General features: G+C 32.4%; 1 protein-coding gene across 13 annotated transcripts in view; it reads right to left on the reverse strand.

The window, feature by feature from the left end:
- LOC106615088 (uncharacterized protein CG43867) overlaps window positions 1-27,874 on the reverse strand; it is a 266,508-nt gene that overhangs the window by 64,506 nt on the left and 174,128 nt on the right. For all 13 annotated transcript variants that reach the window (XM_036376967.2, XM_036376966.2, XM_070110439.1 and 10 more), the window contains one exon: window positions 3,709-3,771. In XM_036376967.2, the coding sequence (XP_036232860.2) occupies window positions 3,709-3,771 (63 nt within the window). The remainder of the gene's footprint in view (window positions 1-3,708; window positions 3,772-27,874) is intronic.

Consider the following 27,874-nt stretch of genomic DNA (forward strand, 5'->3'; position numbering starts at 1 on the left):
ACTGAGATTAGTGTTTAAACAGTGAGTGAGCGACCTGACTGCATATAATGTGCGCTCGATAAGGGTATATATGTGCAGTTACTTCCGTTAGGTGAGGGGAGTATGGCGCGTTCACGTAACTACTGTAAATTGCAAAATGCTTCGAGGCAATAAGAGATTATGCTGTCTTTGTTTATTCCCTTGTGGCGTCAAGAGTATTTGCATTTAATTCTTAAATACTTTAATGAATGCAATAAGGTAAATTCAATTTGTTGCACAACCCAGCAGGGATGCTGAAGTTACTATAAGAAATTAGTGAGGGAAGAGAGCGCATCGGTTTGGGAGAGAGTGAAGGCATAAGTCAGCCGGTCGCTGCATGTGGGCGCCCATAGAATAGCAACTCGGAAGTATTAGAGGAAGAGAGGGAAGTATTTGAGGGAAAGTGAGGTGTGCTTTTGTGAGTGCGGCGTGGCTGGTTTGTGAGCGCAGTGCGGCAGAGCGTGCGTTGGGTCACCATCTGCGTTATAAGGCGCATATGATAAATGAAGGGCAGCCAATAAATAAGTGAATGACCGTTCCTGTGACTGCACATTGCAAACAGTACTCACATATATACCGTTACATATATATAAATCTACATATAACTACATATTTGTATGATTTAAGATACCGCCAGCACGACAACACACAAAGTTTATGGTTTTGTTGTTATTCTTTGTTGTTGTTGTGCTGCTGTGAGATGCGCCTGTAAACGGTGTTTGTTTGCATAATGAAAAATACCCTGAGGACGTGTTAATACGGCAGCATTGTTGCTACTGTTGGCCACTGTCTATGTGTTACTCCACGCGCTGCGCACACACATATACCCCGCCCACCTGCCTGGCGTGCTTGTGGCATTAGCAGGCAAACAAAGAGCATTGTCGCTAATGGTTTGTACGATTTTGTGACGCGAGGGGCGGGTTGGTAGGCGTGTGTGGCAAGGATATGTTGGTGGTTATGCTTGGTTGGCTGGTTGAGTTCTCCAGAGGGGGATGCTGACATTACAAGGTTACAACGGCTACAGCAACAGTCATAACAGTAACAAAGACAATAGCAACAACAACAAAAATAATACTCTAAGCCAACAAACTCCAGTAAATCTCTGTATATTATGCAGCAGCATAACCGTAGCGTTGGTAATGCCAGCTACAAGAACCCCTCACCTCCTCCCGTTTAAAGCTTCCGGGAAGGTCTTTCCGCAGTCACTTTCCACAGCAGCGCGTTCCCACACACAAACACAAGCACATACAGGCAGTCATTTTGCATTTAATGCGTATTTCCGGTTTGCTGCTGGGCTGATAGCGCCGAAGCGAAAGGAGAGAAGCGAGGTGCGACGAGCTCTACAACTGTGTTACAGCTTCGCCCAGCGCAGGGAACCCAGCCCGCTTCGGCATGCAAAATGCTGTTGTTATTTATAATATTTTTGCTTTTGTTTGTTGCCCCGCGTTGTGTAGCCGAGAAAACGAAGAGGAAGTAGAGAGAGTGAAAACGGTTGAAATGAAAACGGAAATATAAGCTAGCGCTGACGCTGCCTTGGTCAGGTTTGCTAGCAAGAGCTTCTCTGCTTTTGATTGTTGCTTGTAAATTTTACTCTTGTTGTTGTTGCTGTTCGTGCGGTTGCTTAATGACAAAACGGGGAACAGTAGGTAGAGCTGTTGTTCATGGCAATGATGACTATGCTGTTTGTTATTGCTATGGTTGCAACGCTGTTTGCTGGCTTGCGGGTGCAAAACGGGTGCGAAGTGTGCGGTAGCAGGGTTATTAACGCAACTTCATCATTATTTCGCATTATGGTTTAAAGTAGCATGTAGTTGCTAGGTAATGCAGGTAGTGAATGATAGTGACTCTGACATTGGTGGGTAGTTTTCGATGAGTAAACTGTGTGGAAGGTCTTCAAAGTTGTGGAGAAGAAGGTAATTGAAAATTAAATGGCGGCAGGACGGATCAAACAGAGACAAAGAAACATTTTGCATTTTAAAGCGAGGTAATAAAAATAAGTCTGTACGCCTTTAATAAGAAACATTTAAGTAAAAAAAAATTATTAAAGAAAAATTATCAAAATTAAAAATCATCAAAAAAAATATATTTAAAAAAAATTATCACAAAAAATAAAAAAAAAATTATCAAAAAAAAAATTTAATTTAATGGCGCCAAGATGTAACAAAAAAGAACAATTTGGCAAATCTTTTTGTGTAGTGTATAAGTCCGTATATTTTTAATAAATAAAAAGAATTAAAAATTAAAAAATTTGTAATAATTTAGTTTAAAAAAAAGAAATTAAAATGGCAATAAACGTCTTTAAAGTGAAATTTGTATATATTCTGCTGTTCTGCTGTAGTAGAAACATTGTGAGTTTTTTTTTACTAAAACCAATTCAAAATTAGAAAATTAAAATTAAGAAAATATACATATAAAATATAATTACAAAATGGAAAATTTAAAACACTGTCAGTTTGCTTTTAATAAAAAAAAATAAAAATAAAAGTATTAAAAAAGTAAAAAAAAAAATGTATATACGTACATATTTATTTATAAAATATATAAATATTTAAAAATGGAAAATTTGATTTCTGTTTTAGTATGTTTCTGAAAAAAAATTTACTTGAATAAAATTTGGTAAATTTGATTTTTATACTCTCGCACCCTGTTGCTACAGAGTATAATACTTTTTTTTTAAATAATTACAAAATGTAAAATTTAAAACACTGTGAGTTTGCTTTATTTATTAAATGGTTTCATTTCAAATTCAAATTTTCAAAAATATTTAAATAAATATTACATTTTTACATAAATCTATAAAGCGACTGTAAATATTTTTTTGAAACTTTTTATTAAATAAATTTAAAATTTTTACTATTTAGTTTTTAATTCGTTCATAAAAGTTTTTGAAAATTATAAAAAAATATTTTTGTTGCTCAAATTCAAAAATTACAAAATTTTGTAAATTTTTAATTTTTTTTAATTTATATGTAATTTCCAATTTCTTTTAGTAGGATTTAAAATTTTTTATTTTTTATTATTTTTATTTTTAAATTATTTTAATGTCAACGTGAAAATTTGACAGATTTTTTAATTAATTTAATTATTAACAAAATTCTAAATTTGTAACGAATATTAAACTATAATTTTTGATTTATTTTTCTCAAAATGTATTTCTAGTGCTACCCAATTTCGAAATTTGCTTCGTACATTTCATGTAATGCTCTTTCAAACACTCCAACCCCTTCACGTTGTTGTGATCGCTTGAAAGCTACAAGTATTTACTAATGACAAGGTACAAATCCGTAGCATACACTCAGGCACGTGGCTGCGTATTTGTTTTGGCGGCTTACCCCCCAGAGTGAAAGTGAAAACTGTATTAAAATATGTACAAATTTATGTAAAACTCGGCAAATGCTTAAAGTGATTTATATTGCTGCGGTTTCAGTACAGAATATTGCAAGATTTAGAAATCCATAGTCACCCTTAAAGTGGATTAATATCATGTAGACGCTGATGCCACAACAATTGTTAAGTATTTGATACAAATAGATTGTACTGAAGTGGCTTGTTTTCAAGTACAAATTATAGTGAGGCATACCTTTAGGTGCTGACAAAACGTGGTGGATGAAATTTTGTGTAAAGAAAATTTCTGATTTTTTTTTTAAGTCAAAATATTTCATTAAAGTAACTGCTTCACTTTTCACTTACCTTATCTTCCGCTTCTTCAGCACGCTCTTCCGCCTCTACAACGCGCTGTTCCAACTCGGATAACTGCAAATATAATAAAAAGCATAAAGTTGGGTTAGCAAAAGTTTCCATAATAAAAGTCAAATGATGTGGAATTAGATAAGTGGCATTTGATTTTTTCCTTATTCGCGCAAGGGGCTTTACACAATTTAGGGTTGTTGCTGTTTGCACATAAGAATATGTGAGTGTACTACGCATATAATAAAGTGGCGCTGAAAAGTATGCAATAAAGATTGTTGAAAAATGCTTTACATATGAATGGATTTATGAAGAATTCTTTTTGGTAATATGTGAAGTTAATTTATTGCTTTTTGTGCAAAATTACAAAAAATAAAAAAAAAGTATTAGTATCACAAAAAATTTTTTTTATTTTATTTTATTTAAAAATATTGAAATTAAAGAGAAATAAAAACGATTAAAATAAGAAAATTAAAAAAAAAAAATTAAAATTTGAAAAAAATTTTTAAACATAAAAATTGTTCATTTCAATAATTTAAAATTAAACTTTATAATTTTATAATTTTTTTCTTAATTAAATTTCTTTTAATTTTTTTTAGGTTATGTAAATATAATAAAAGTTTGTGTTTTTCAATAAAATTTTTTTTAAAGAAATATATTTTGTTATTAAATTAGAATTTAATTTATGCATAAAGTGAAAAATATCCCCAAACAACAAACAATATACAATTTTCTAATTACGATATTAAAAAAAATATTTTTTACGATTATTTAATATGTTAATTATTTTTTTAGGAAATTAGAAATGGTTATTGCTTTTTAAAAATTTTTTGAACATACATATATATATTTGTAAAACGAAAACCTTATGCATATTACTAGCAGAAAACACGGGAACTATATTTTGGGAAATTTAGCAAATGCAGCAACCTTAATAAATACTTAAGGCGGGATATTTGTATTGTACAAAGGAAATTCCCTTTGAAGTAGCAAAACATACTTCGTATTGAATAAGCGAGATATTATTGCAGCTCTCGGCCGATAGATGGAGCGAACAAACAGGTGATGGTATTTTTCTGGGATATTTTGATTAAGGATTTCATAAGAATGTCTGTATAGTGTTAAGCATATCTTAAGGCGTCATACATTGATCCGAAACTTAACCTTTTATTTAAAAAATATGAAAAATGTTGCGCGTTTTCAAGTTATATTTTGAGTATTATTGGAATTAAGGAAATATTTTTATGATAACATTACTATTTTAAATATGTATATATTAAGTAAAAATTTTAAAAGTAACTTGTTATTTATTTGTTATTATTTTAAACACATTTTTTGACTCTTTAGAGCAAAATAGCTTGATGCTGGCTACAAAATCGTAGGTATATCTGAGCGCAAGGAGAATAAAAATTCACGTGCAATTGGTCCATAGTGGAAACTTTGCACTGAAGAAATGCGTATGCGGTCAGAGCTAGGGAAAAATGCATGATAAAAGGCGGCAGTATTTTAGTGGTATCACCACTCACGGAGGATGACGATCCTTATATGTTGCGAAGGGATTTTATATACCATATACAGTAAATTTTTTTTATGATTATATTTATGATTTCGTATACATTATTTTTATATTTATGAAATATAATACAAAAAATGAATTTCCAAAATATCTGGTGTTGTATTCAAAAAATGTAAATAAGTGCATGAATATATGCAATAATGGGTTTAACATGTGTTTTAAAATTTTGAAGTTTAATTTTAGGCGCTTTGATTAATAAATCAAGTTAAAGACTTGACAGGACTAAGTGTAATTGTAGACTATTGGAAATTTACTTAACCTCAAAATTTTTGATTTTTTAACTTTCAAAAATGTTTTCTATTTTAATAATTTTTTATTATTATAATATATTATTTATTCTTAAAAATATGGTATTGAATGCATAAATTTAAAATAATGACATTTATATCCATATATTTGGGTGGAGCGAAAAATTTTTTTTCTCTTTTGTTTAGCCTGAGGGTAAAATTTGTAGATTATAAAAAACGAAAATTTTTGAAAAAAAAAAATATTATTAACATCTAGGGGCGGCCCATTTACTTTTAAAGTAAATTCCGAGTTAACATTCTTTTTGGACAAAAAAATGTTTGATAAGTGTTCTAGATCTGTGAAGAGTCTTATTTTTGGTCAAATAAAAGTTAGGCCCGGCTGCCTCTAGATGTTAAAAAAAATTGTATTTTTTCCAAAAATGTCTTTTTTTTTATAATCTACAAATTTTATCTTCAGGCTAATTTTTTTCGCTCCAACCTTCTATATATGAAGTAACGATTAACACGTATTTCAAAATTTTGAAGTCTACTTTTTGGCGCTTTGTAAATATTAATTCTGATGACTAAATATTGTTGTAGACCCTTTGAAATTTACTTAAATTCAAGTAAAAGACGAAAAACAGAAAACGTTTAAAGTTAATATGCATATGCATGTATTCTATATATGTCTGTATGTATGTAAATGCCATATGCTATATGGCGTGCGTCACAGCCATTGACAGCCAAATGCACTTAAAAACATTGAGATGACACACCTACAAAGGGCACTGCAGTAACAACAACGATAGACATGTCAGAGACAGCAGAAAATAGCACATACACACTAACACACCTGCATGGCGAAGTTAGAATAACGGTGTGTAGGCTAAACTAGAAAGAAAACCGTATTTAGGACGGAGTTGAGAGAAATAGCAGACTAGAGGTGGTCGTGCACTTGAAAGCACATACAGTCAGCCACTTAAGGCGTTTTTTTTTTTTTTGGTAGAAGAAAACTCAAGTGGAGCTGGGTGTGGGTGAGCCGATACGGCAACGAGTCGCAGCAAGCGATTAAAAGGTAGAAACAGCGTAAAATGATTGCACATATTGAGTGGTTGTGAGCTTTAAAACGACAAACAGCGAAATAGCTAAATAGGCTAACGACTGGCTGGACAACAAAGCGTAGTCGAGACAAGTGTTTTCATGCGCGCTAGCGGAGCCAAGCTGGCTGCAAATGTTACTGGGAGTGGCCTCAAAGAATATTAGAATACTGCTAGTAAGTAGACTGTTATGGCTGTTGGGCGGACGCCGCAGCAGGCAGACGTTTAATAGTGGAACGCTAGCTGGCTAGTGCGCGAGTCAGCGATTTCGAAAGACTGGTAAAAGCAGACGCCCAGCGCAGACGAAACACGACTGTGATTAATTGACGGAATTTGAGGAGAACAGAAAAAATGCGGACCGAAAAAAAAAATCTGAAAAAGGCAGCAAAAGACATTTCCTTTATGAGCAGGTTAATGGCGCTTTAGCGCGCTAACACAAACAGCGGACAATATACAAGTGCCGGAAATGCCATTGAAGTTCATTGAGTAGCTCACGATTTCAATGCTATTAGAATTTTGAAAACGAAGTGTATTAGCATTTTCGTATATGTCTAGCAACGAATTTTGTTTTGTTGGCGACACAAGCTGGAAAGCGTTGCGTTTCATGCTTTGAGGCTCAATTTCTGATTTTCTGTCAACGCCCATCCGCCCCACACTTGACGTTTGCTGCTTGAATATGCCACTTAAAATGTTGTCCCCAATATCTTGTTTGTGTGTGTATCTATGCACTCACAACATAGATTTCTTCGTTTCACCTTTCAGCGTCTCCATTCTGTTTGTGAGGTTAGAGTTGTTTACTTGTGTGCCAGTTTTTTGGCTCACTTTTGATAGCAATTATTTTTTATTGTTTGTCGCATGAGTTGTAGTTTCCTCTTGGAAATCTAATTTACATATTAACTGGGTTACTGCGTCACAAACTCAGCTGTTTACAGTTTAGATGAGAGCGGCGTATCGGAAAGTTAGCACAGTTAAGGTCTTTATATAGATGGACGCACTGCTGAAAATCGTTGGAGTTCGTTGGACGCTTTAGTAATGTCTATACAAGAGTTAGACCGCAAGAGTTCAGACACATCTTGTGGGACTCAAAGTTGACATTTTTTCAAGTATTGTAGCTCGGGAATTTAGTATAACCAAGCGTGAAAGATAAGCGTACTACTGAAAGTTTAACTCATTATGGTAGTAGAGTTGATTCGTAATAAAATAAGTTCGACAGTATAAAGTCAAAAGAAAAGCAGCTGAGCTCGAAACTCGGTGAAATGAATTCCGTCAATTAACGGTGGAGGGTTTTATGCTTTTTTTGCACTTGCAACGCACACTGTCAATATAGTAACCGCTTTTTATAAACGCGATCATTCTTTTTTTCCAACTAGCTATCGAATGGAACCCGGAAGATTTGCAGGTAGCTCATATGCGACTTTGGATCTAAAGAAAAGCAGCCTATAAATGTGTAACCATAAACATTCTTATGGAGCTTTGGAGCAGGCTTGCCAATGAACCACGGGTTTTATCCAAACAAATGTCATCTATTGGACCATCTAAGTTCAGTTCAGCAGTGAATATAATAATGCATCAAGTCGTTGACCTTTTAGATGTTGTACTACAAGTAGAACTGATTTCAAGAGATCCATTGCGGTCTTACACTTACTACAGATACTGTAGTGGTTCGATGTAATTTTCGGTAGGCGCTCTAACCATTTCAAAAGCTTTATTTGGACGACTTCACTGGAGACCTCAAAAGTTATAAACAAAATTCTCTTCCAAAACCGTGAACTGTTCATATCCGAACATGCGTTAAGCCACTGTCGAGTGTTACAAACAATGTTCTATATACTTTTATCATAACCCTAACATACCCTCTTGCTTTCTCTTGCTCACCGTTTTCGGTTTCATCTACACGTTCTGTTCTATGTACTCCTTCCTTCCATTCTTAACAAAATAGTACCCATTTCATTTCGCAACCAAACATTTTTGCTTTTTTAAGCCTCTTATCAATGCCACTGCAATAAGCTTTGCATATTTTTGGGTGCACCTGTTTCTGCTTAGTACATATTTACTCATCAATGTGAGATGTCTGTCTACTTTTAGAGTGTGAAAATATAGGTTTATTATGATTTGCTTGAGTGTTTGTAAATATTTAATGAGCTTTTTCGACATTCATCTTCTATTCTACCATATGCCGTTTTATTTTAGGTTAGTAGTAGCTGTTGAAGCTCTTTTGTTTAGTGCTCAATATATGATGAACAGGTATGAAGTTAGACAGTAAAATGAATGGTTTCTTCCAACAAATTTTTAATATCGATGTTACTTGTAAATTCTTCTGAATTTGAATTATCGTAAAATCTTTAATTTTGGTTGGTTTCGTTATCTCTTCTCCCGGATCCGCTACTAGTAAGACCCATTGCGTTCATAACGTTCAATTTGGAAGTTCCAAAAGAAGATGTTTGTTTACCATATTTTGAAGCCTCGTGTCTCAGAGTTTAAGACATTAAACTTTAACTCTAATTATTATTTTTGACTTAAAAAATCCGAACTTAAGAGCTAAGGACTTACACTAACTACAGATACATATAACTGGCAACCTTTCAAAAGGCTCAGACTCACCAAGGTGAGAGTCCCGGAAAAATCTGTAACTATAAGCTATAAGATCATCTAAAAACTATTTGGCTATTATAAACACCAGATGGCGTCTGTCCCAAAACTGATATCAACGAGAAGGCAATAAGGATGTCCCACAACAGTCGGTTCTACGACACTATAATTGTCCTGGGTTATATCCAATCAAGGGCTGTCATTTCGGCAGTTTAAAAAGAAGTCGATAAATGGTAATTTCCCTAGGCATATAGCTGTCATTCAAAGTGACCGTTCAAAATCAAGAAAAATATCAATTTATATCATTTTATGCTATAAAAAATGGAACTGTGAAGGGTGTTTAACGTCTTCCAAAAGCTAAACTGACGGTATACATATAAAAAGTGACGAGTTATGTCTCTGCACTTTATCATATAGAAATTCCCACCGCATCCACCAGATGTCATTTATATATATTCACTCAATATACTCTGTTTCTATCTCTCTCTCTCTCTCTTCGCTTTCTCCTTACTCAATTTGTTTACTGTGATGCAATTATTGATGATTTTCTCAATTTTTTACATACATATTTATAAATTAAATTATGCATTACATTGTAACGGTCTGTAAATATAATTTCCACATACACTGTAATTGAATATTTATTGACATTTAATTATGTAAGCCATAATGGATTAGTGTAAGCAATAAAAGCGTGGAAATGCGAGATAAAAACAATAACAATAATAACAAAGTAATGCGAAATTTGCGCGTTAATTCTTAATTACATTTGGCATTGTTTGTTGTTATTGTAGTCCTTTTTTTCTATCCAAATGGTCTTTGTTTGTGACTAACGGTTTATTGTGCGCACAATTGCTCTTTTGTTGCACTGGCAAACTTGTTAATTATTTAATTACTATATTATTGTTATTGTAATAAATGGCGAGTGCATAAATTTTGCAAAAAAAAATATATAAAAAAATTCAAATAAAAATAAAAGACAACAAAAATAAATTAAAAAATAAAATCTAATATACAAAAAAAAAAAATTTCGTACCAAAATAAAAATTATATATCATTATGAAATAAATGCAATTTGAAATGTGCAATGCATAATTTAATTAAAATTTATTCTAAAAATCGAGTGACAAAATTTTAACTGTAAAAAAATTACATTTGCACATTCGCAAAAAAGTTCATAGGAAATACACTGCATAACCAATATATTATGAATACTATTTGTTTTTTGCTGCTTTTAGGCGCTTGGTCTAGCCTGTGCTTATATGTAGTATTTGACTAAGCTTAATTTTTAAATTTATGCATTTTTTCTGGTATTTTTTCGCTACACACTCTGTCATTAATTTAATATCCGTATTACTATGCAACCGCAGAGCTTTATTGGAATTTTAACCAAAATATTTGACACTATTGGCATGATTGCATATTTCTCTTTGCATTTTATTTGTGAAAAAATTATTATTATTTAAGTAATTATAATTGGATAGCATCTAACTTTAAGGATTTAAAACTTTTCGATATACAAAATTTAATAATTTTTAATTCGACGTTAAATTTGGCAAAAAAGAAAAAAAAAATCAGGAAAAATAGTTTTACAGCGCTTTGTGCGAAATGCATTGCCGTGAATTATTTTTCTTTTTATATTTTTGTTATTAAAATTTTTTTTTTGGAATAGTTTTAAACCCAGAATATTTTGAAGAAAAAACTAAGCAAATTATTTTAAAATACACTTATTACATTGAATTGATAAATAATGGCCTAAAAAACCTTTGTTTTTGAAAACGTTTTGAAAAAATAACGATTTTAAGTTAAAAATTTTTGAAAAAATTATGTCTTTAATATTTTTTTTTTAAGTTTTGAAAAAATAATATTTTGAAAAACATTTTTTTAAATTGGATTTTGAATTGAAAACTATAAATCGAGAACTGAGTTTTTGTAAAAAGATTTTTTGATAAAATTAAAAAAATTTGTTTTTTGAAATGGATATTGAATTAAAAAAGATAAAAATATAACTATTTGTAAATATTTCTTTGAACAGGTTTTGAAATGAAATACATTGTTTAGAAAAGTGCTGAAAAAAACTTATATCTTTTGAAAAAAATTAAAACTTTTTAAGATACTTTTAGAAATGTTTTGTAAAAATTAAAAAACTTTGTTTTTTAAATCGGATATTAACACGACCTTTTGAAAATATTTTTTAGAAAAAATCTTCAAACGAAAAATATATTTTTTAGAAAAGTTCTGAAAAAATACTGTTTTGAAAAAATTCAAAGTATATATTTTTAAATATTTTCCTAATTTAAAAGTGTTTGGCTGAAATTTTTCGTTATTTCCTTATATAGTTTTTTGAAAACTTAAAAAATTTTTTTTTTTATTATAAAATGCTATTTTCGGAAAAATTTTGAAAAAAAATTTTTAGCACAAATTAAAATAAAATTCGTTTTTGGAATAATATATTAAATTGCAAAATATAACAATATTTAAAAATGCCTTTTAGAAAAGGTTTTGAAATAAAAATTTTTGTTTAGAAACGTTCTGACCAACTAAATTTATTATAGAAATTCAAAGTATATATTTTTTCAACATTAGCATTATCCCTCAATTTTCGTGAGAAAACAGGCATTAAATGCCTTTTAATTGCAACACTCTGCACGCAACAGGAAATTTGATATTATTTTCATTCAATTTACTTCAATGTATTCAGTTCCACTGTTTATTTATTTTACTGATGCATATGTGTATTTGTATATACTCTAATAAGAATATAATTATATATTTAAGAACGCCGCAATAAGCGGTTTAATGGCAAACTGTGTCAATTGTGCGCAGTTGTTGCAGATCCGGCGTACTCGAAATGCGGTCAACTGTCAGTCATTGAAACTTTAAACGACACGACAAACTCGAAATTGCGACCCTTAATGCCAACTCAGGCACTCAACATACTTTTAGGCTGAGCAAGCACTACGAGCCACTGACAACAATAATAATTACAACAACTTATTTATGTTCATATGTAATTTACATACATCCGTTGATATGCTATACAGCAAACTAAAAATAAATGCGAAAAAAGCGAAAGTGTAGCACAGTTTTGGGGGCATACCCACAGGTTGCGCGCAAACAAATACAAAAATGTCACTTTGCGTTCGCTCAAGACAAAGTGGTAGTGGCAGCGTGGTAACTAGAAAAAGTATACTCATATGAACTCACTTACTCACACGCTTGTCAGCCATTTTTTTAATGTTTTTGCTTGTTAGTTGCGCCTTAAAGTAGACTATTTGTAGCGTGCACGTTGTATTTTCTACTTTTCATTTCTCTTTTGCGCTTTGTAGACAAACGTTTGCGCGCAAAAGTTGCTTTGAACATAAAATAGTTGTACAAAGATGTACACTGAAGACAGTCATAAAGTATGCAACGGTAAAGAGAACAACGGTATATTAAAAATAGTAATCAAAATCAGCGCTGTTGTGCAAAACAAAAGCGGGTTAATGACTACAACAGCGGTTTGTAGTTGGAGTGCTATCTACAAAGTTATATGCGTGTGCCTAAAAATATGCAACGCGGTCGCTGTACGTTGTGAACGCTCACATACATGCAGCCGTTTGCGTGAATTGTGAAGAATGTAACTGGTATTGCCTGTTAGCTGTGCTTGAACTACTTTTAAGGCAGCAGTTAGACAGAGAAATAAAATATGAGCAAATTGCTTTAGTGTTCCTAAATGTATGCCACAGGTATTGACTTTCTTCTAAGCACAAAAAAAACTACTGTTGGTTGCTGCTGAATACCGTACTGATATATAGAATCATATTATTTCAACAATTTCAGTATTTGAGACACATTACTCCTATATGTATGCTACATGTATAATTATTTCAAAGGAGTTTATCTTTTGAATTTTGCCTAGTTCTGCCAAGTTGAAAAGTAAGCGTTTTTTATAAAACGCATACTACTGAAAAATATATTATATTGCCCTAAAAAGTATGCTAACACAACTCAAATAGCCGTAATACAGTACTTTTTTATTTTACCTCGCATTAGAAGGGCACACAAATTATTCATTGCGCAATATAATTAGTTGATTATTATAAATTCACTTTATTTATTTAGCGTGAAGGCACCTTAGGGTATGATTTATAAATTTCTACATAAATTTTAGTTCTTTTCAAGCAGGTAAACAAAAATATTGCATAACATTAAAGGGTTTTTATCTTTTTAATATTTTTGTGAACCCTTTCAACATTGAGTCAAGCGTAAAAGTAGGCTTGCTTTACATAAGTTTTCCTTTAGCACTAGGTCATGAACAACTCATCAGCAACTCGATAGTTAGGCACCGCTTTTAATCGTGCAGCAATTGGGTTATTTGATATGGGAACTTTACCAAATTCAGCCTAAAAGCAGCTTACAAGAAGAAGAGAAATTGTAGATGGAGTGAAATCGAGTAACTGATCCTTAACGCACTTTCATGCAGACTTACATAATTCACAAGCATGTGTACTGCTTTGTCGATGCCTTGTATATTACCCAAATTAATCTCTTTATGTTAATTTCGTTCGATGCGCCTAAAGTTCATTAATAATTCATGAGTATAGCGCAGGACGTAAATTAATATAAGAAAACTTGTTCTGGCTAATATCCTGTATAGCGCTCAATTCGTAATTTAGCATGTGTACCTAAGTGTGGTAGATATTTTCAAAATATTTGCTTTTATATGGTTTAATATAAGAAAATGGCATACTTTTAGGCGCACTAAGGCATTTGGTGTATTTGAGGTAGTCAAGTTTACGCATAGCTAACCTAGAAGAGTTATGGCAATGCATAATTAAGTCGGTGGTAAAAGCGAAAAACGGAATTGACATAGCCTACATTTAGGCGCTATAGTTTAGAATTACATATTAAACGAATTTTTTTACTTGTACAAGTTTATGTAAACTATAGAGGGAGTGGTGAAAGTGCACTTGAACATTTTCATATATTTTTTTGCATAATTTTAGGCGTACGGACCGTTTAAATACCTTTGTAGTTAGTTTGAGGCAAATAAAACATGTACAGCTAATGCGTGCAATTATAATTTTTCATTTTATGAAAATGAATAGTAAAATTTTGAAAGTAAGGAACATAAGGGTTGCCATATTGCTAAATAATAGTATTATTAAAGTTTCGCATATCAAAGGTATAAATAGATGTATAATCGAATCAAAAAAATATTGAAATAATATTTAAGTTGTAATACTTCTAGAAAATGTTACCAGCTTTTCAAAATTTTTTGAAAAAAATAATATGCGTATATCTGGTATTAAGTTTAATCGCATTTTTGTGTGTGATGCTGTATCAATAAGCATTTGGAAAAATTTTTGCTACAGAAGGTTTGTGGGATAGGGTTGCCAATAATTGAAAATGTTTATTAAAAGTCTCAAGTTAATTGCTTTAAATTTTAAAACATAATAAAAAACCTAGTTGTGTAGTAGCACAAATGTTGGAAATAGCCTTTATACTTTATTTTTATCTAGGGTTGCCATTAATTAAGACCTGTTTAGTTCAAAAATTTAAATTTCATTATACATACATACAATGCACTATAAAATAACATGTTTTCTAAGCAAACATAGTGTGGCCACATATTTCTTAATTATATTAACTTTCACTAATTTCAATACAAAAGTCTAGGTATCTTTAACCGTGAGAAGATGAATACGTAACAAGAAAAAAAATTAAATAAAGCCGAGGTTTTGAAAGCGGAAGACTTTAGAAAAAAATTGAAAAGAGAATTGCCACTTGTGAAAAATTTAGCTAACTATTATTTTATGAATCCTCTAAAAACTACAAGAAATACAACAACCGAAGTCAGAGTTGCCACCTGAAAAAAAATTAGTAGCGAAAAAAATAATTAGAAAATGTTCTTAAATTAATATTTTTTTGTTGATCCATTTTTGTAAATATATAAATCAATAAAAATTATACAAATACATTTTTAATTTGTATTTTTTTAATCTAGAATTTAATTATGTAAAAGAAAGCGCATTTATTTGGTTTGCAACGGATAGCGCGTTTAATTTTGCAATATATCTTCATTCAAGTGGCGTCACAACACCTTGTCTTAACACATAATTGCATACATTCAGGCGTCGCTCCAAAGCAAAGTGTTAAAAGTACAGTATTTTGAATGCTTAAGTATGCGTAAATAAATACAAAAAAAAGAAATAAAATAATAAATTTAAAATGACGTTTGAGTGCAGTTAGCAAGACATTAAGACAAGGCACACACACACATACCCACATGTGCTTTACGCCTTTGAGCCAACACAAAAGACTCTTGAGTTCATACGCTCATTTAGGCACAACCGACGCCCGACCAAAAGGCCGACCGACCGCTTTGCAGCGACATTTCGTGGAGTTTTAAAACACGTTAAAACACACACACACACATAAACACAAAGGCAGTTACAAACATAGACGAATTGAAAAAAATCCAGCTAACATTTAGCGCTGCTGCCGTCGCTTCTTGCTGGCTTGCTATCAAAGAAGGCACCTCGAAATTAACCGCAGTCAATAGCAGTTGAATGAAAGAGGGGGTGGCGATAAACGACGCTATGCTCAGTTGCTACACGAGCTGCATGAGTGTGAGTGCTGTCGGCTCACAAGCATACACTGAAAATCCATTCAATTCACATTAAAGGCTCCTTAACTCAGAAAGCCACCTTTGCGGCAAAGCGCATGTATGTGTGTGTGTGTGTAATGCTGCTTGATGATGAGGAAATTGACATGGCACTCTGAGTATAATCTTTCCCTTAGTGCCTTTTGCATATTACCCCATCGAGAGGGACTTGAAAGCTAGCTCAACGTTTGGCAGCTGCAGCAAGCCAGCTGCATTGATAGCTGCAAAAGCATATTTTGCAAACAGCCACAAAGGCAGTTTAGGCGCGCTCATGCGGCTTACAGTTTTCAATTTTCACTCGTCTCTGTCTCCTTCGCTCTTCTTGTCATTTATTGGCTTGACTAGCTTGCTTGCTTTGCGATTTCAAGTCCCCTTCAAGTACATGAAAGTCAAGTGATTTTGACTCTTACTTCTGCCTTGTTGTTTTTGTAGCATTTTTCACTTTTGTTGTTTGTTGTTGTTCGCTGCTTATCACTCTGTGTTGCGAAGGGCTTCAAGCCTACCGCTGTTGAGTGTCAAAGACAAAGGCAGAAGTTGCTAAGAGCGGCATTTTGCAGATATTTTTAAAAACTGTAGCCTATCCATAGGCGCTTATGCTTTTGCAAATGCTGCAGTTATTCTATTTTTGTAGACATTTGTTGAAAACTTTACATGTATCTGTACAATGAGTTTACTATGACAACTAAGTTGTTTTTGGTGAAAGTTGCGAGTACTAAAGCTTTCATCATATTATAGTGGAGCCTTTTCCACAACCGATTGGTGGTTCTATAAGTAGTCTTAAAAATTAAAAGCTTGTACGTTTTCTCGCGATTGAAAAACTTTGAAGCTCTAGAAGCTCATTATACATAATTGAGGATGTTTTATGTGTTATGCAGGAAGGTTATTTTATATGTCTAAAATATGCAAAGTCGAAAAAAAATACTGAAAGCTATGAGAAACTAGTGAAAGCTCTAACAACATAATAAAACAAAAACGCAAAGTTTAAAACTCTAGCTTTAAAAATACGAATGTTTAAGTTTTTTTTTATATAACGGGAATACAGATAGTTTATTTATGACCAAAAGCTCCAGAACCTTTGATGAAAGTATTTTTGTTTATGCAATTCCGTATTATTATTTTTTTAGGAAAATACTTTCTATTTCAACATGTTTGAAGCAAAATTTTAAGTAATAATGGGTTTGAAAGCTTTATTTTATTTTATTTTAAGTGCAAGCACAAGAAAGCTTGCAGGTAGGAACTTTAGCAAAGATTATTACACCTAACTTTAATCTTAAAAAACAACAAAAAGTTTTAAGATTTCTAAAAATATAACGGAATTCTTGAAATCTTAACTGATGACCAAAAGCTCTAGAAAGTTTAATGAAATATATTTATCTGCATACTGAATTTTTTGGTAATAGGTTTAGTTTAGAAATATGAAAGCTTTATTATACCACTTAATATGAAAGCTTTATTATACCACTTAGTAAAACTTAGTAAACCATTTAAAGCTTTTATAGATATTGAAAGCTTTCTTTAAGTGAAAGCACATAAAAGCTCAGGTAGAAACTTTAGCAGAGATATTTTCAGCGACACGTTATTAAGCTTATTCCTTAACTTTTATAAATTTATTAATGAAATGAGTGTATATGTGCTTTCAAGCAAGCGGAAGCTGCGCACACCACTGACTACAGCTATTATCATTATGCGTTAATTAAAAAATGCAATGCAAAACGAGCAAAGCACGAAACAACTGAAGAAAATAAAGACGCAGAGAACAAAATAAAGAAAATCAGCAGGGAAAAAGAATGCAGGGCAAACCACAGTGCTACAAAAAAAAAGTACAATAACAAAAGCAAACAGTCATAATACAATAATGACTGTAGACTAATTGTTATGCCACTTGTTTGTCTCTCATAAATGGCGGTGCGCACTAATGAACTCATTGGCGTTCAACCAATGTGCAGTGCGGGCCAGTGCCCAGTACGTACCCCCTAGAGGCCGGTGGCGTAGTTGGCGCGTTGGCCACAAAAGTGCAACAAAGGAAGCAAATGTATAGAAGAAGAATGCTTTGTCGACCGGACGAAATGCATTTTTATTGTTCGCCACTCGTTGAATGTGCTGTGTGGGCGGTCAAAGCACGCTTACTGCCGAGCGTCGTACGCGGATCGTAACCGCCTTTTAATGGCAGGCCATTTCAAATATGCAGCAGTTGAGTTCTGTTTTTTTTTGTGGTGTGTGTGAAATATATTATAATAAAAATATACAATACATTAATTAAATGTACATATGTAACGAGTAAATGGATTTGCGGGCGAGTGGACAAACGAGAAGGCGGAAGAAGCAAAACAATGTGACTGTGGGGTATCAGCTTTAATGACCCTGGTGTGTTGCTTTTGTAATTGTAAGCCATTAAAAGTATACATATTGTATTTGCACTCGTTGGTTTGTATTTGAACAATGAAATAAATATTAATGTACACGCGCGATGAATATCGAGTTGTTGAAATTGCATTTCAATTAAATTTATTGACAAGCTTGTATGCGAAATTAAAAATTGTGCAGCAAGCCCGTTTGACAGTGAAGGGATATGACATAAGTATCAATAAAAGAACATGAAGGCTAACAGCCTTTGTGGCGAGTGATTAATTCGTTGTACTTTTTATTTTGCATGAGTATATAATGAAATTATATTTATATGCTATAAACGACATTCAAAAGTAAAGCAAATATAGCATTGTAAAAGGTATGTGCATAACTAGCGAGTGGCGAGTAAATATACAATTATCATAATGCTGTAAAAAATATGTTTGATACCAATATATGTATAGTATGAGTTAAAAAACTTTTGAATAAAAATTATTGAAAAATCAGCGAGTAAATATTAACGAGTAAACAGTTGTAATGTAGTGAGCACAATGTAGTTTTTTGTGGTGCAGAGTATGATTTTTGACAAAATTATTTTAAGTTTTCGCAATTTCAATGTAGCGAGTAATAATTAAACGATCTTCTATGTCAGTTAACTGTAAATTTCATGAGTTTAACAAAAAATATGAACGCATAAAGTAAAATAATAACGCACGCGTCAGAATTCCGTTTACGCAGCAATAACGAGTAACTAGTAGAAATCATAAAAGTGTCAATTTGTATAAAAAATGTTGTTGGACAGCACACTGAGTATCTATGATCGTTATAGTAGACGATTTGCATAAAAGCGTCACAGAAAATAATTGCTATGTCTGTTCAAATGTATAACGAGTAGCAAGGTGTAGAGGAGATTCAGTGAGTATTTTGCAATTTGACGACTAAAGCAAACCGACAAATTTCAATCAAATTTCCATCAAATCAACGCCACATTCAATTTTGGTTTCGACTTTGATGTGGCTAAAGGATGAAATTATAGTCGGTGGTACTACACTTCTGGCGAATAAAGCAACAAATGCACTATATGTGAGCAGACAACATTGTGTGTGCCAATATATTGTGCGGTATAACCGAGCACCTAACCAATGCCTGCAATCGCTCCATCCAGCTATGCGCCACACTTGCATTTCATTATGTGACAAATGTGGTAGGGCGCCTGTTGGTATGCAGCAATTTACATGCGAGTTAAATATGCGTATGTGTAAGGGTGTGTGTTGACTGCATTTGTATTGTGTAAAATTTCGCTCGACTTGCAATTTACAACAAAGCGAAATTCTAAATGACATGGAAAAAGGTGCAATGCTGACACTAAATTACGTTTGTCAACCACAAATGCCAGTACAAACGAGTAACGAGTAAATTTGTGTGCGCTTGTATGCGTGTTAACTTAACACCAGCTCATTAATTCTCCAACCACTAACAAACATCAGCCAGCTTTGTAGCAACTACTTACGTTAAACTGTCGTTATAAGCTAGCCGTTGACAGTACTCGCTGCTATGACGTTGTGTGTTTTGTAGCGAGTTAATTTAATTCGTAATTACTGGTCAACATGGCAGCTGGTATGCCAACTACTCAGACAAATGAATGACTTAATTGCGAGTCGGTTTTATATTTATTTGTTACTATAGAAAATGTGTACAGGCAAATAGTTTCAATTCGTTAGTGGTTAATGTGGTAGAGCGAGTTATTCTTCCGGAAGGAGTTATTTGCAATTGCATTCAAATAAGATGTGAAACTGCAGCTTTAAGGCATGCAATTAACTTTTATGCATTAATATAATTTTTAAAATAACGAGTAACGAACTTACTCTTCATAAAAAATGAAAAATATGCACTTTTGGTGGATTATTATGAGAATTTATGTTAAGTAAATTTGCAACGAGTATCGAGTAAAGTACCTTTCATGTAGAAAAATGATCGGATGTTATATATTGCAAGAATATAATTACTTTTATTGCAGTTCTCAAAAGCCGTAAAATCAAAAATTAAATAAATAGTAGCAAACACTTGTAACGAGTACTAATAATTTGTTTGCTATTAGTTTACACAACTCGTTTATATATGCTAAACAATTTAAAATACAGAGAAGCTGAACCGACGACACAAGGTTTGTATACATTAAAAATTAATAGTACTTAATATACATACATATGTACATAAGTTATTTCTAACGAGCAGCGAGTTTGAAGCTACAAGAAAACAGTTGCGCATATTTTATTAAATTATAGACATGTGTTAAATATAGAGTAAAATCATTAGCTTAGAAATCATATAAACTCAAACTTGTCAGTTAAAAAAAAAACGAGTAACGAGTAGTACATCAAATGAAACTAAACAAGAAATTTTGAGCAATATAAAATCCAGATGTCTAATATAGAAATAGAAAAAATAGAGGCTTGAATAAAATTTTTGTAGTTGAACGTTTGAAAAGAAATTTTAATAGCAACGAGTAATGAAATATGCTCAGTTTTAAAGTTTTTCAAGGCTAAAAAAAATTTAAGACTCTAATAAATTAACAACTAAAAACAATTTTTTTCTGTCATATCAAGGTTAAAAATATATAATTTTTTTAAGTTAAATGATGCAAAAAATTACAACTGGCAGTCGAGTAACGAGTAAGCCTTTTGTTAAAATGTTTTCATAGCTTAAGAAACTCTAGAAACAGACTAAACTAACTTATATTAGTCATATGCGCGTGAAAAAAATTTCAACGAGTAACGAGTAAAAATATAGTTTTGTTGTAAAAACCTATTTTTCTATTTAAAACTGTGTTACTAGGAATACGTATCTTACCTATAAGTTTTTTTTTCAATTTGTACACTTTTCATATATGTATATAAGTAAATAAACGAGTAACTAGTAACAAATACCAAACATTTTAGTTTTTGTTATTTTTCTGTATTTTTTAAAGCTTAGTTCCTTTTAAATAGTCATATTTGACGAGAAGCCCCACTCCAAACACTTCAAATGTGTCAAAATCACTTGGACAAAGATTGTGACAAGCCGAGCGCAAGCATATGTCTGAGTGAGCACATACAAGTATATATTTCTGCTAACAAAGTGCTCATGTGTCCACTATATAATCATTTGCCACGCTACTCTACATTTCGGCACATTGTACTACCCCGTGAAGTGGCCTTAAATGTCAGTGAGTAACGAGTAGCGACAGCGGTAACCAGACTTAAGTGGACTTGCTGCAGATGCAGCTATGCTGCACACATACATATGTACTTCAGTCTGAAAAGTACACTTCACACCATCAAATGCAATCCAGTGTCCATTGCACTTGGACACAACAAAATATGAGCAAATACAATGGCGGACAAGCACTTTGGCGGTCGGTTGACGACGGCCGCTGCATGCAGCAAACACGTTAGCGGTGTAAGTGTGTGTGTATGTTGGTGTGCTGGGCGTTTGTTGCCACACAACCGGAATTGCTAAGCCGCAATGAAAATATTTGCACAGGCAATGTTGTTTGGCGTCGCAGACACTTCATGCGCTCGCAAGTAAGCTGACATACTGCTGTTTTTGTTGTTGTTTTAGGAGATGTCTTTCAGCAGCTGCACTTTATATCAACACCGCAATAGCGCAGGAAACGGATATGCGTAACGCTTCAGATGTCATTGTTGTTAAGCAGCCGCAGCGGCAGCGGCAACAGCTGACACCAAACATATGTCACCATTCACATGTTACTCATACGCCGTGTAGGCCAACGCCATTCCGCACTGCATTAGAAGCAAGCTACCGCAGTTGTAACTCAATTTTGTTGTTGTCTATTTGATGCTGCAGCCGATGGTTTTTGTAAATTTGTTGGTGCTAAAATTTGGTGTCATTGTAATTGTCAATGTTGTTGTTGCTACAAGCTCTGATGTTTATTTTGTTTGGCCATTGAAGCAAACTGTGATTAACATTGGTATTGTTCGGGTATTTGCATAATATATCCATTAACGGTTGACATATATGTGTGGGTGTGGCAAAATGCATTTGTATAAAATATTATATAGTTTATATAAATAGTTAATGCCATTTTTTGCATTATTTTTTTTTGTTTGTAACAGCCTAAAATTTTTGCTTATAAAAATTACCCAGTCTTGTATTTAAAAAAATTATTAAATATTATTTATATATAATTTTTAAAACTGTAAAATTAAGTTTTTTCAAAATTAATGGCAATCCTATGGAGTATATTTTCCAAATATTGTTTTTATATGTGTAGTTTCTATACATGGCATGCATTTTCAGCTCAATTTTTTTTAGTATTATGTATGTACAATATATAAAAAAAATGTAGTTTTAAAGTTGGCAACTCTGCTACATATAACTTTCAGTTGTTATAGAAAAACATTTAAGTATACTTTAGATTCACCAAAAATTGTACTCAATACTTTTTTTTAACTTTCTAAATATTTTTATTAATATTTATTTTTGTAGATGGCAACTCAGCTCGACAAAATATTGCATTTAAAATCAGTCGTTATGACGGCAGCTCTAAAAAATACTCGTACATAACAGAGAAATAAAAAAGTGTGTTCAACACTTTTAAGTATATTAATTTTTGATAATATTTATTTTTGTGGTTGGCAATCCTGTTACAAATAATATTGCTTTTAAAATATATTGCACTGCCTTTCGATTAATGTGCAAAATAATATGTATACAATACAATTAACAAAACAAACTATACAGTTAACTGATTGTAGGTGGCAACGCTTAAATATGTAGCAAAATTGTGTTAATAATTTTTTATCTATTATCATAAAAATAAATTTTCATGAAAATAAACAATACAGTAATTTCTTAACCACAATGTTGTAACACATTTTTAGTTGGGTGGCAACTCTATGTAATAATATTTTCAATATATCACTTTAAAACACGTTTAAGGTGATACCGAGACTTAAATAATGTCTACTCAATTGATTTTATATAACAAAACAGATGGCAACACTACTCACAAAAATTTAGAATTTTATTCACATGTTTTAAAATAATGCCGCTAAAGAACTGATTGACAGCTGACAGGTTTACAAACGGTTGCTGGTACTGGCAGAAGTGTGATGGAATGGAGTCGAAACATTTTCTAGAAATCACCTTGGTCAGTGGAACTATTTAGTAGCATACTATATAGCTGTTAACTGATTTGCCGAAGAACTTGGTTACTAGTCATATTTTTAGGTTACACACATAGAAGAGTTTAAATTGTAGAGAGCGGCGTTTTTCTTACATCATGTCGTTGTCAGTCGAGTGCTTTGACAGCAAGTCAAACCAAAGCTAACTGTCATTAATTCAATTAATAATATATTGCAAGTGAATTCAGACACAAATTTCTCAAAAATTTGTCTCACTCTAACGAGTAGCGAGTGACCTAGAAATGAATACATGAATTCTGGAAAATCTAAACAGTTTCCAATGTTTTCCTTCTATATACTTAAAGCCAAAATGTTGTGTTTGACTTTACAGTACAGGCAGCAATACGTATTCTATCGAGTAGCGAGTGACCTATAGATAGTATACTTGATCTTGAAAACATAAAAATATTACTTTTACAACATTTTGTTTTCATTTAAAGCCAACATTTTTTACCTCGCTTTAAGGGAGAGCCAACATTACTCACCCCAACGAGTAGCGAGTGCCCTACAAATGTAATACAAATACCAAAATAGCAAATACAGCTTCCAGCATTAGCTTAAGTCATCAATTGCGGTAAGCTTTCGACAAATAGATATATCATGTTGGCTTTCAACTGCGCATTAGTTATCAAAACAAAAGTAACGAGTATTACAACATGTTGAAATACAAAGTTACACAGCGAAAGCCAAACAAATAGACGTAGTAATTGAACCAAGGACTATTACAACAATTACAAACAACAAGCACCTTCAAAAGGACAAAAAAAAAACGCAACTCAGCAATTAAAAGCTTTATGGGTCATGAGCTAGCGAGTGATGAAGGGGTTGCCAGAAAAGTAATCGTAGCTTGAATTACAACGCATATGGTGGAAGACAACGTATGTGGAAGGGCATGTGGTGAAGTAAATAATGAAAGTAATGCAGACGAGAGTGTGTACACCATATTTGTGGGGGTGGGGAGGGCTGCGGTATGAGGTCTGGAGGCTTTAATACTCATATTATGATTGTAACAGTCAACAGTCAATGCGCGCATTGTAACATTTGACATTTTCGGCAAAACATTTAAAAGGTTAACGAGTAGGTTGGAAACAGGGCGGAGTGGAGGGCAGAGCTGAGAGCGTGCGCTCATTCAGGTCAGAGATGAAGGCGACGGTTAATACAGTTTATTTGAAATAGGCAAGTGGTTTATACGGAAGTTTAAATATATGCACAAGCTAATTGAAGTTTGTTGGATAATCACAATTAAAAAGGTGGAGAAGCATGCAAGGGGAGCGAGTGAGAGAGAGATAGGATAGAGATAGTGTTAATGCTGGTACAACGGAAAGCTCGTTTTACTATTATAAAATCTAAGCGCGAGTGAGTAGGTGACAAGCAGGCAATGATTGAGTGATGGAGCGAGTAGTGTTACCGTTAGCTTATTAAGTAACAAATGTCAGTGGATAATTTTTCAAACCAAATGCGACGAAAATGGCACGAGAGGAAAAGGAAATGACAAAAGGAAAGCGAAATGAAAGAGTTTAATTGTTATTTGGAAATGTTAATTAGGTAAGAGAGAGCAGAGGGTTGAGTTAGTAAATAGTTGGAGCTTTTAAAATAGTAAAGCTCTCATGAAGTGAATTCGTAGACCAATTCGGTGCATACAATTTACACCGGAATGTGAGACATTTGAAGAATATCTAAAAACAACTGTGGTTTAGATGGAAATTTCTGTATAAATAGTTAGATAAATTGCAGAGTATGCTAACTAAGCGACTAATGAGTAGCAATTAAGCACAAACTGCTGAGTTAAAAATAAATAAATACACGCGCTTAGAAACAGAATTGGCAGTAAAACTCAGCTTGCTCATTTTAAAACTTGTGAACAGTGAAAAATAACAGCTACTCGTTACTTGCAACTCGCAATTAATTTATCAGTTTTCAGTGAAGATGCTTACAAATCACGAAATTTCTGAAAAATGTGATTTTTATTACAACACTCGCTGAAAAAAGTAACGAGTAAAAACGTAAATACCAAGTAAGCAACATTGTATGATTTCATTGAAATCTATATCCTGAAGTAACATTAAAATAAACTTTAAAGGGTTAATTTATAATTACTCGCTCAAAAAAGCAACGAACAGTCATGTATATAACAATATAACTCAAAACAAACTCTGATTAATCGTTATATTACTAATGAGTGACTTTTTTATATATAAAAATTTACACACTAAGCAGAAAATAAAAAAGTACTACTTTTAGAATGGTCGCGATGAAAGTAACGAGTGAATGTATAAATTGCTCAAAACTCATACAGACTAGTCTGAGTGTATTAAATAAAAATAAATTGTTTTATTATATGTATAAACAAATTTCATATTTGTGAAATACTCGTTCCAAAAAGTAACGAGTAACATTACATGTACAATAAATACTACACATATTTATTACATCGACCTATAAATGACACTTTTTTTATAAAGAAAAGAAAATGCTGCTACGGAATAATATGGCGAAAAGATTAAGAACAACAAATACCGTGTTTGAAATATAACGAGTTACTTTAAACGTGTATCAAACCAAATGCGTATTAAACAAAATATACATAATTTTAAGAGCTCTTTGGCGTATAAATATTTATACTTTTAATCTTTATATAAATACTCGCACTAATTGTTTCTAAGCGAGTGGCCAAAGTGGATTCGGTGGAACAAATAACGACTGCTATACGAAACAACGTTTTGATGCAAATTTTAATAAACATCATACCATTGAACGAAATATAAATTTAATTTATAGCTTCTTGAATAACAAAAACTATCGTTATAAAATAACGAATATTACCTACTTGTTGGTTGCACTCGTTGGTTTTTCCTCAAGAGAAAATACTTATTTATATTTTCATAGTATTCAAGTTCAATAAAAAGTTGGAATAAAATATATTTTTATAAAATTGAGTCAACTCGTTGAAATAAAAGTAACGAGTCGTTTCAAAAATGATAACAAACTAGCACTAGTTGCGAAAATAAATAGTTGCAACACTTCTCTAGCTTAACTATTAGTCGAAAAACCAGCGAGTACCTAATTTTCAAAAAATTGTTTTTGCATTTATGTATATCTATACATATGTGCCATTATATATGTATGTGCCATTATATAGCGTTTTTCACAAAACATTGAAATAAATTTCTCACAGCTACATACATTTTGTCACCAACCAAGCGATAAATCGCCACTGTGCTCGCTTAGTACTGGTATGTGTCCGCAATGCTCACTCGTCCGTACTGTCTAGCCAGTAACGAGTAATTTCACAATGCCACAGCAACAATAATAGCAATAATAACCAATGCCAATAAATTGCCATGTTATGGAGGAAAAAGTGTGAAATATACGGCAAGTGTATAACCGACAACAACAACAGGCATATTCATATCAAATTCACTCGGTGCTTAATCAATGTCAGGTGACAGAGAATGTTGCTGCTGTTGTTGAGATTGAGTTTGGTTATAGCTGTTGTTAGGAAGATTATAAACAACGTCATTATAGGCCGGCAAGAACGTGTTAGCAATTGTTGCATAATATTGCATACTTTCAGGCGTATAAACTTTTGGATCACTTTGAAAATAAATTAAATAAGAAAACTTTTTTGCTACTTTCATATAAACTATAAAAATATAATTTAAAAAATATTTTGTAATTTCTCTAAAACCAGCGAGTACATTTTTTCGGAAATTGGCGAGCTTGTCTAAATATGCCATGACTGTAAGTATATAAAAATATTAGTCGAATACGCCAATTACTCGTTGTTTATGGCAGCGACAGCGAGAAAAATTTTACTCGTTCGTAAAATGCGAGTTACCCATACTTTCCACTTGTTTACTTAATTTTATAAATATTAAACATATTGAGACGTCCGAGTCAGTTTTTTTTTGTTTATAGGTTTATAATTGAGTCAATTGTGTCGGTTTGAAGCTACTCGTTGGTATGCTACGAGTGATAAGTTCGGTTTTTCGCAGCATGAATGCTTAGTTTATCATTGAATTGCAAGACGATAGCAAGTCAAAAGGGATTCGTGTATTAACTTTACTCGTCAACAATTTTGCCAATCTAACTACTCGCTACTTCAAAGCAAGTGCTCAAAATTGCTTTAATATTGCAAATTTTGTTATATTTCGATATTTAATTTCTTACATATATTCGCTTTAAGTGAAAATTTTTAATTTTTTGCACGGCCGAACTACTCGCTACTTCAAAGCGAGTGCTCAAAATTACTATAATATTGAAATTTAGCTTTATTTCAATATCAATTTAATATTCGCTTTAAGTGCAAATTTTACATTTTTTGCACGACCAAATTGCTCGTCACTTCTTAACGAGTGCTCCAAATTGCTATAGTTTTGATAATTTTGTTATATTTCAGTATCAATTTATTATACGCTTTAAGCGCAAATTTTAAATTGTTTGCATTTAAAAACTCGTTACTTTACATAACTAGTATTTCTAAAGAGTTACTGCTTGAC

Source organism: Bactrocera oleae, chromosome 5, assembly GCF_042242935.1.
Source record: "Bactrocera oleae isolate idBacOlea1 chromosome 5, idBacOlea1, whole genome shotgun sequence".
NCBI lineage: Eukaryota > Metazoa > Arthropoda > Insecta > Diptera > Tephritidae > Bactrocera > Bactrocera oleae.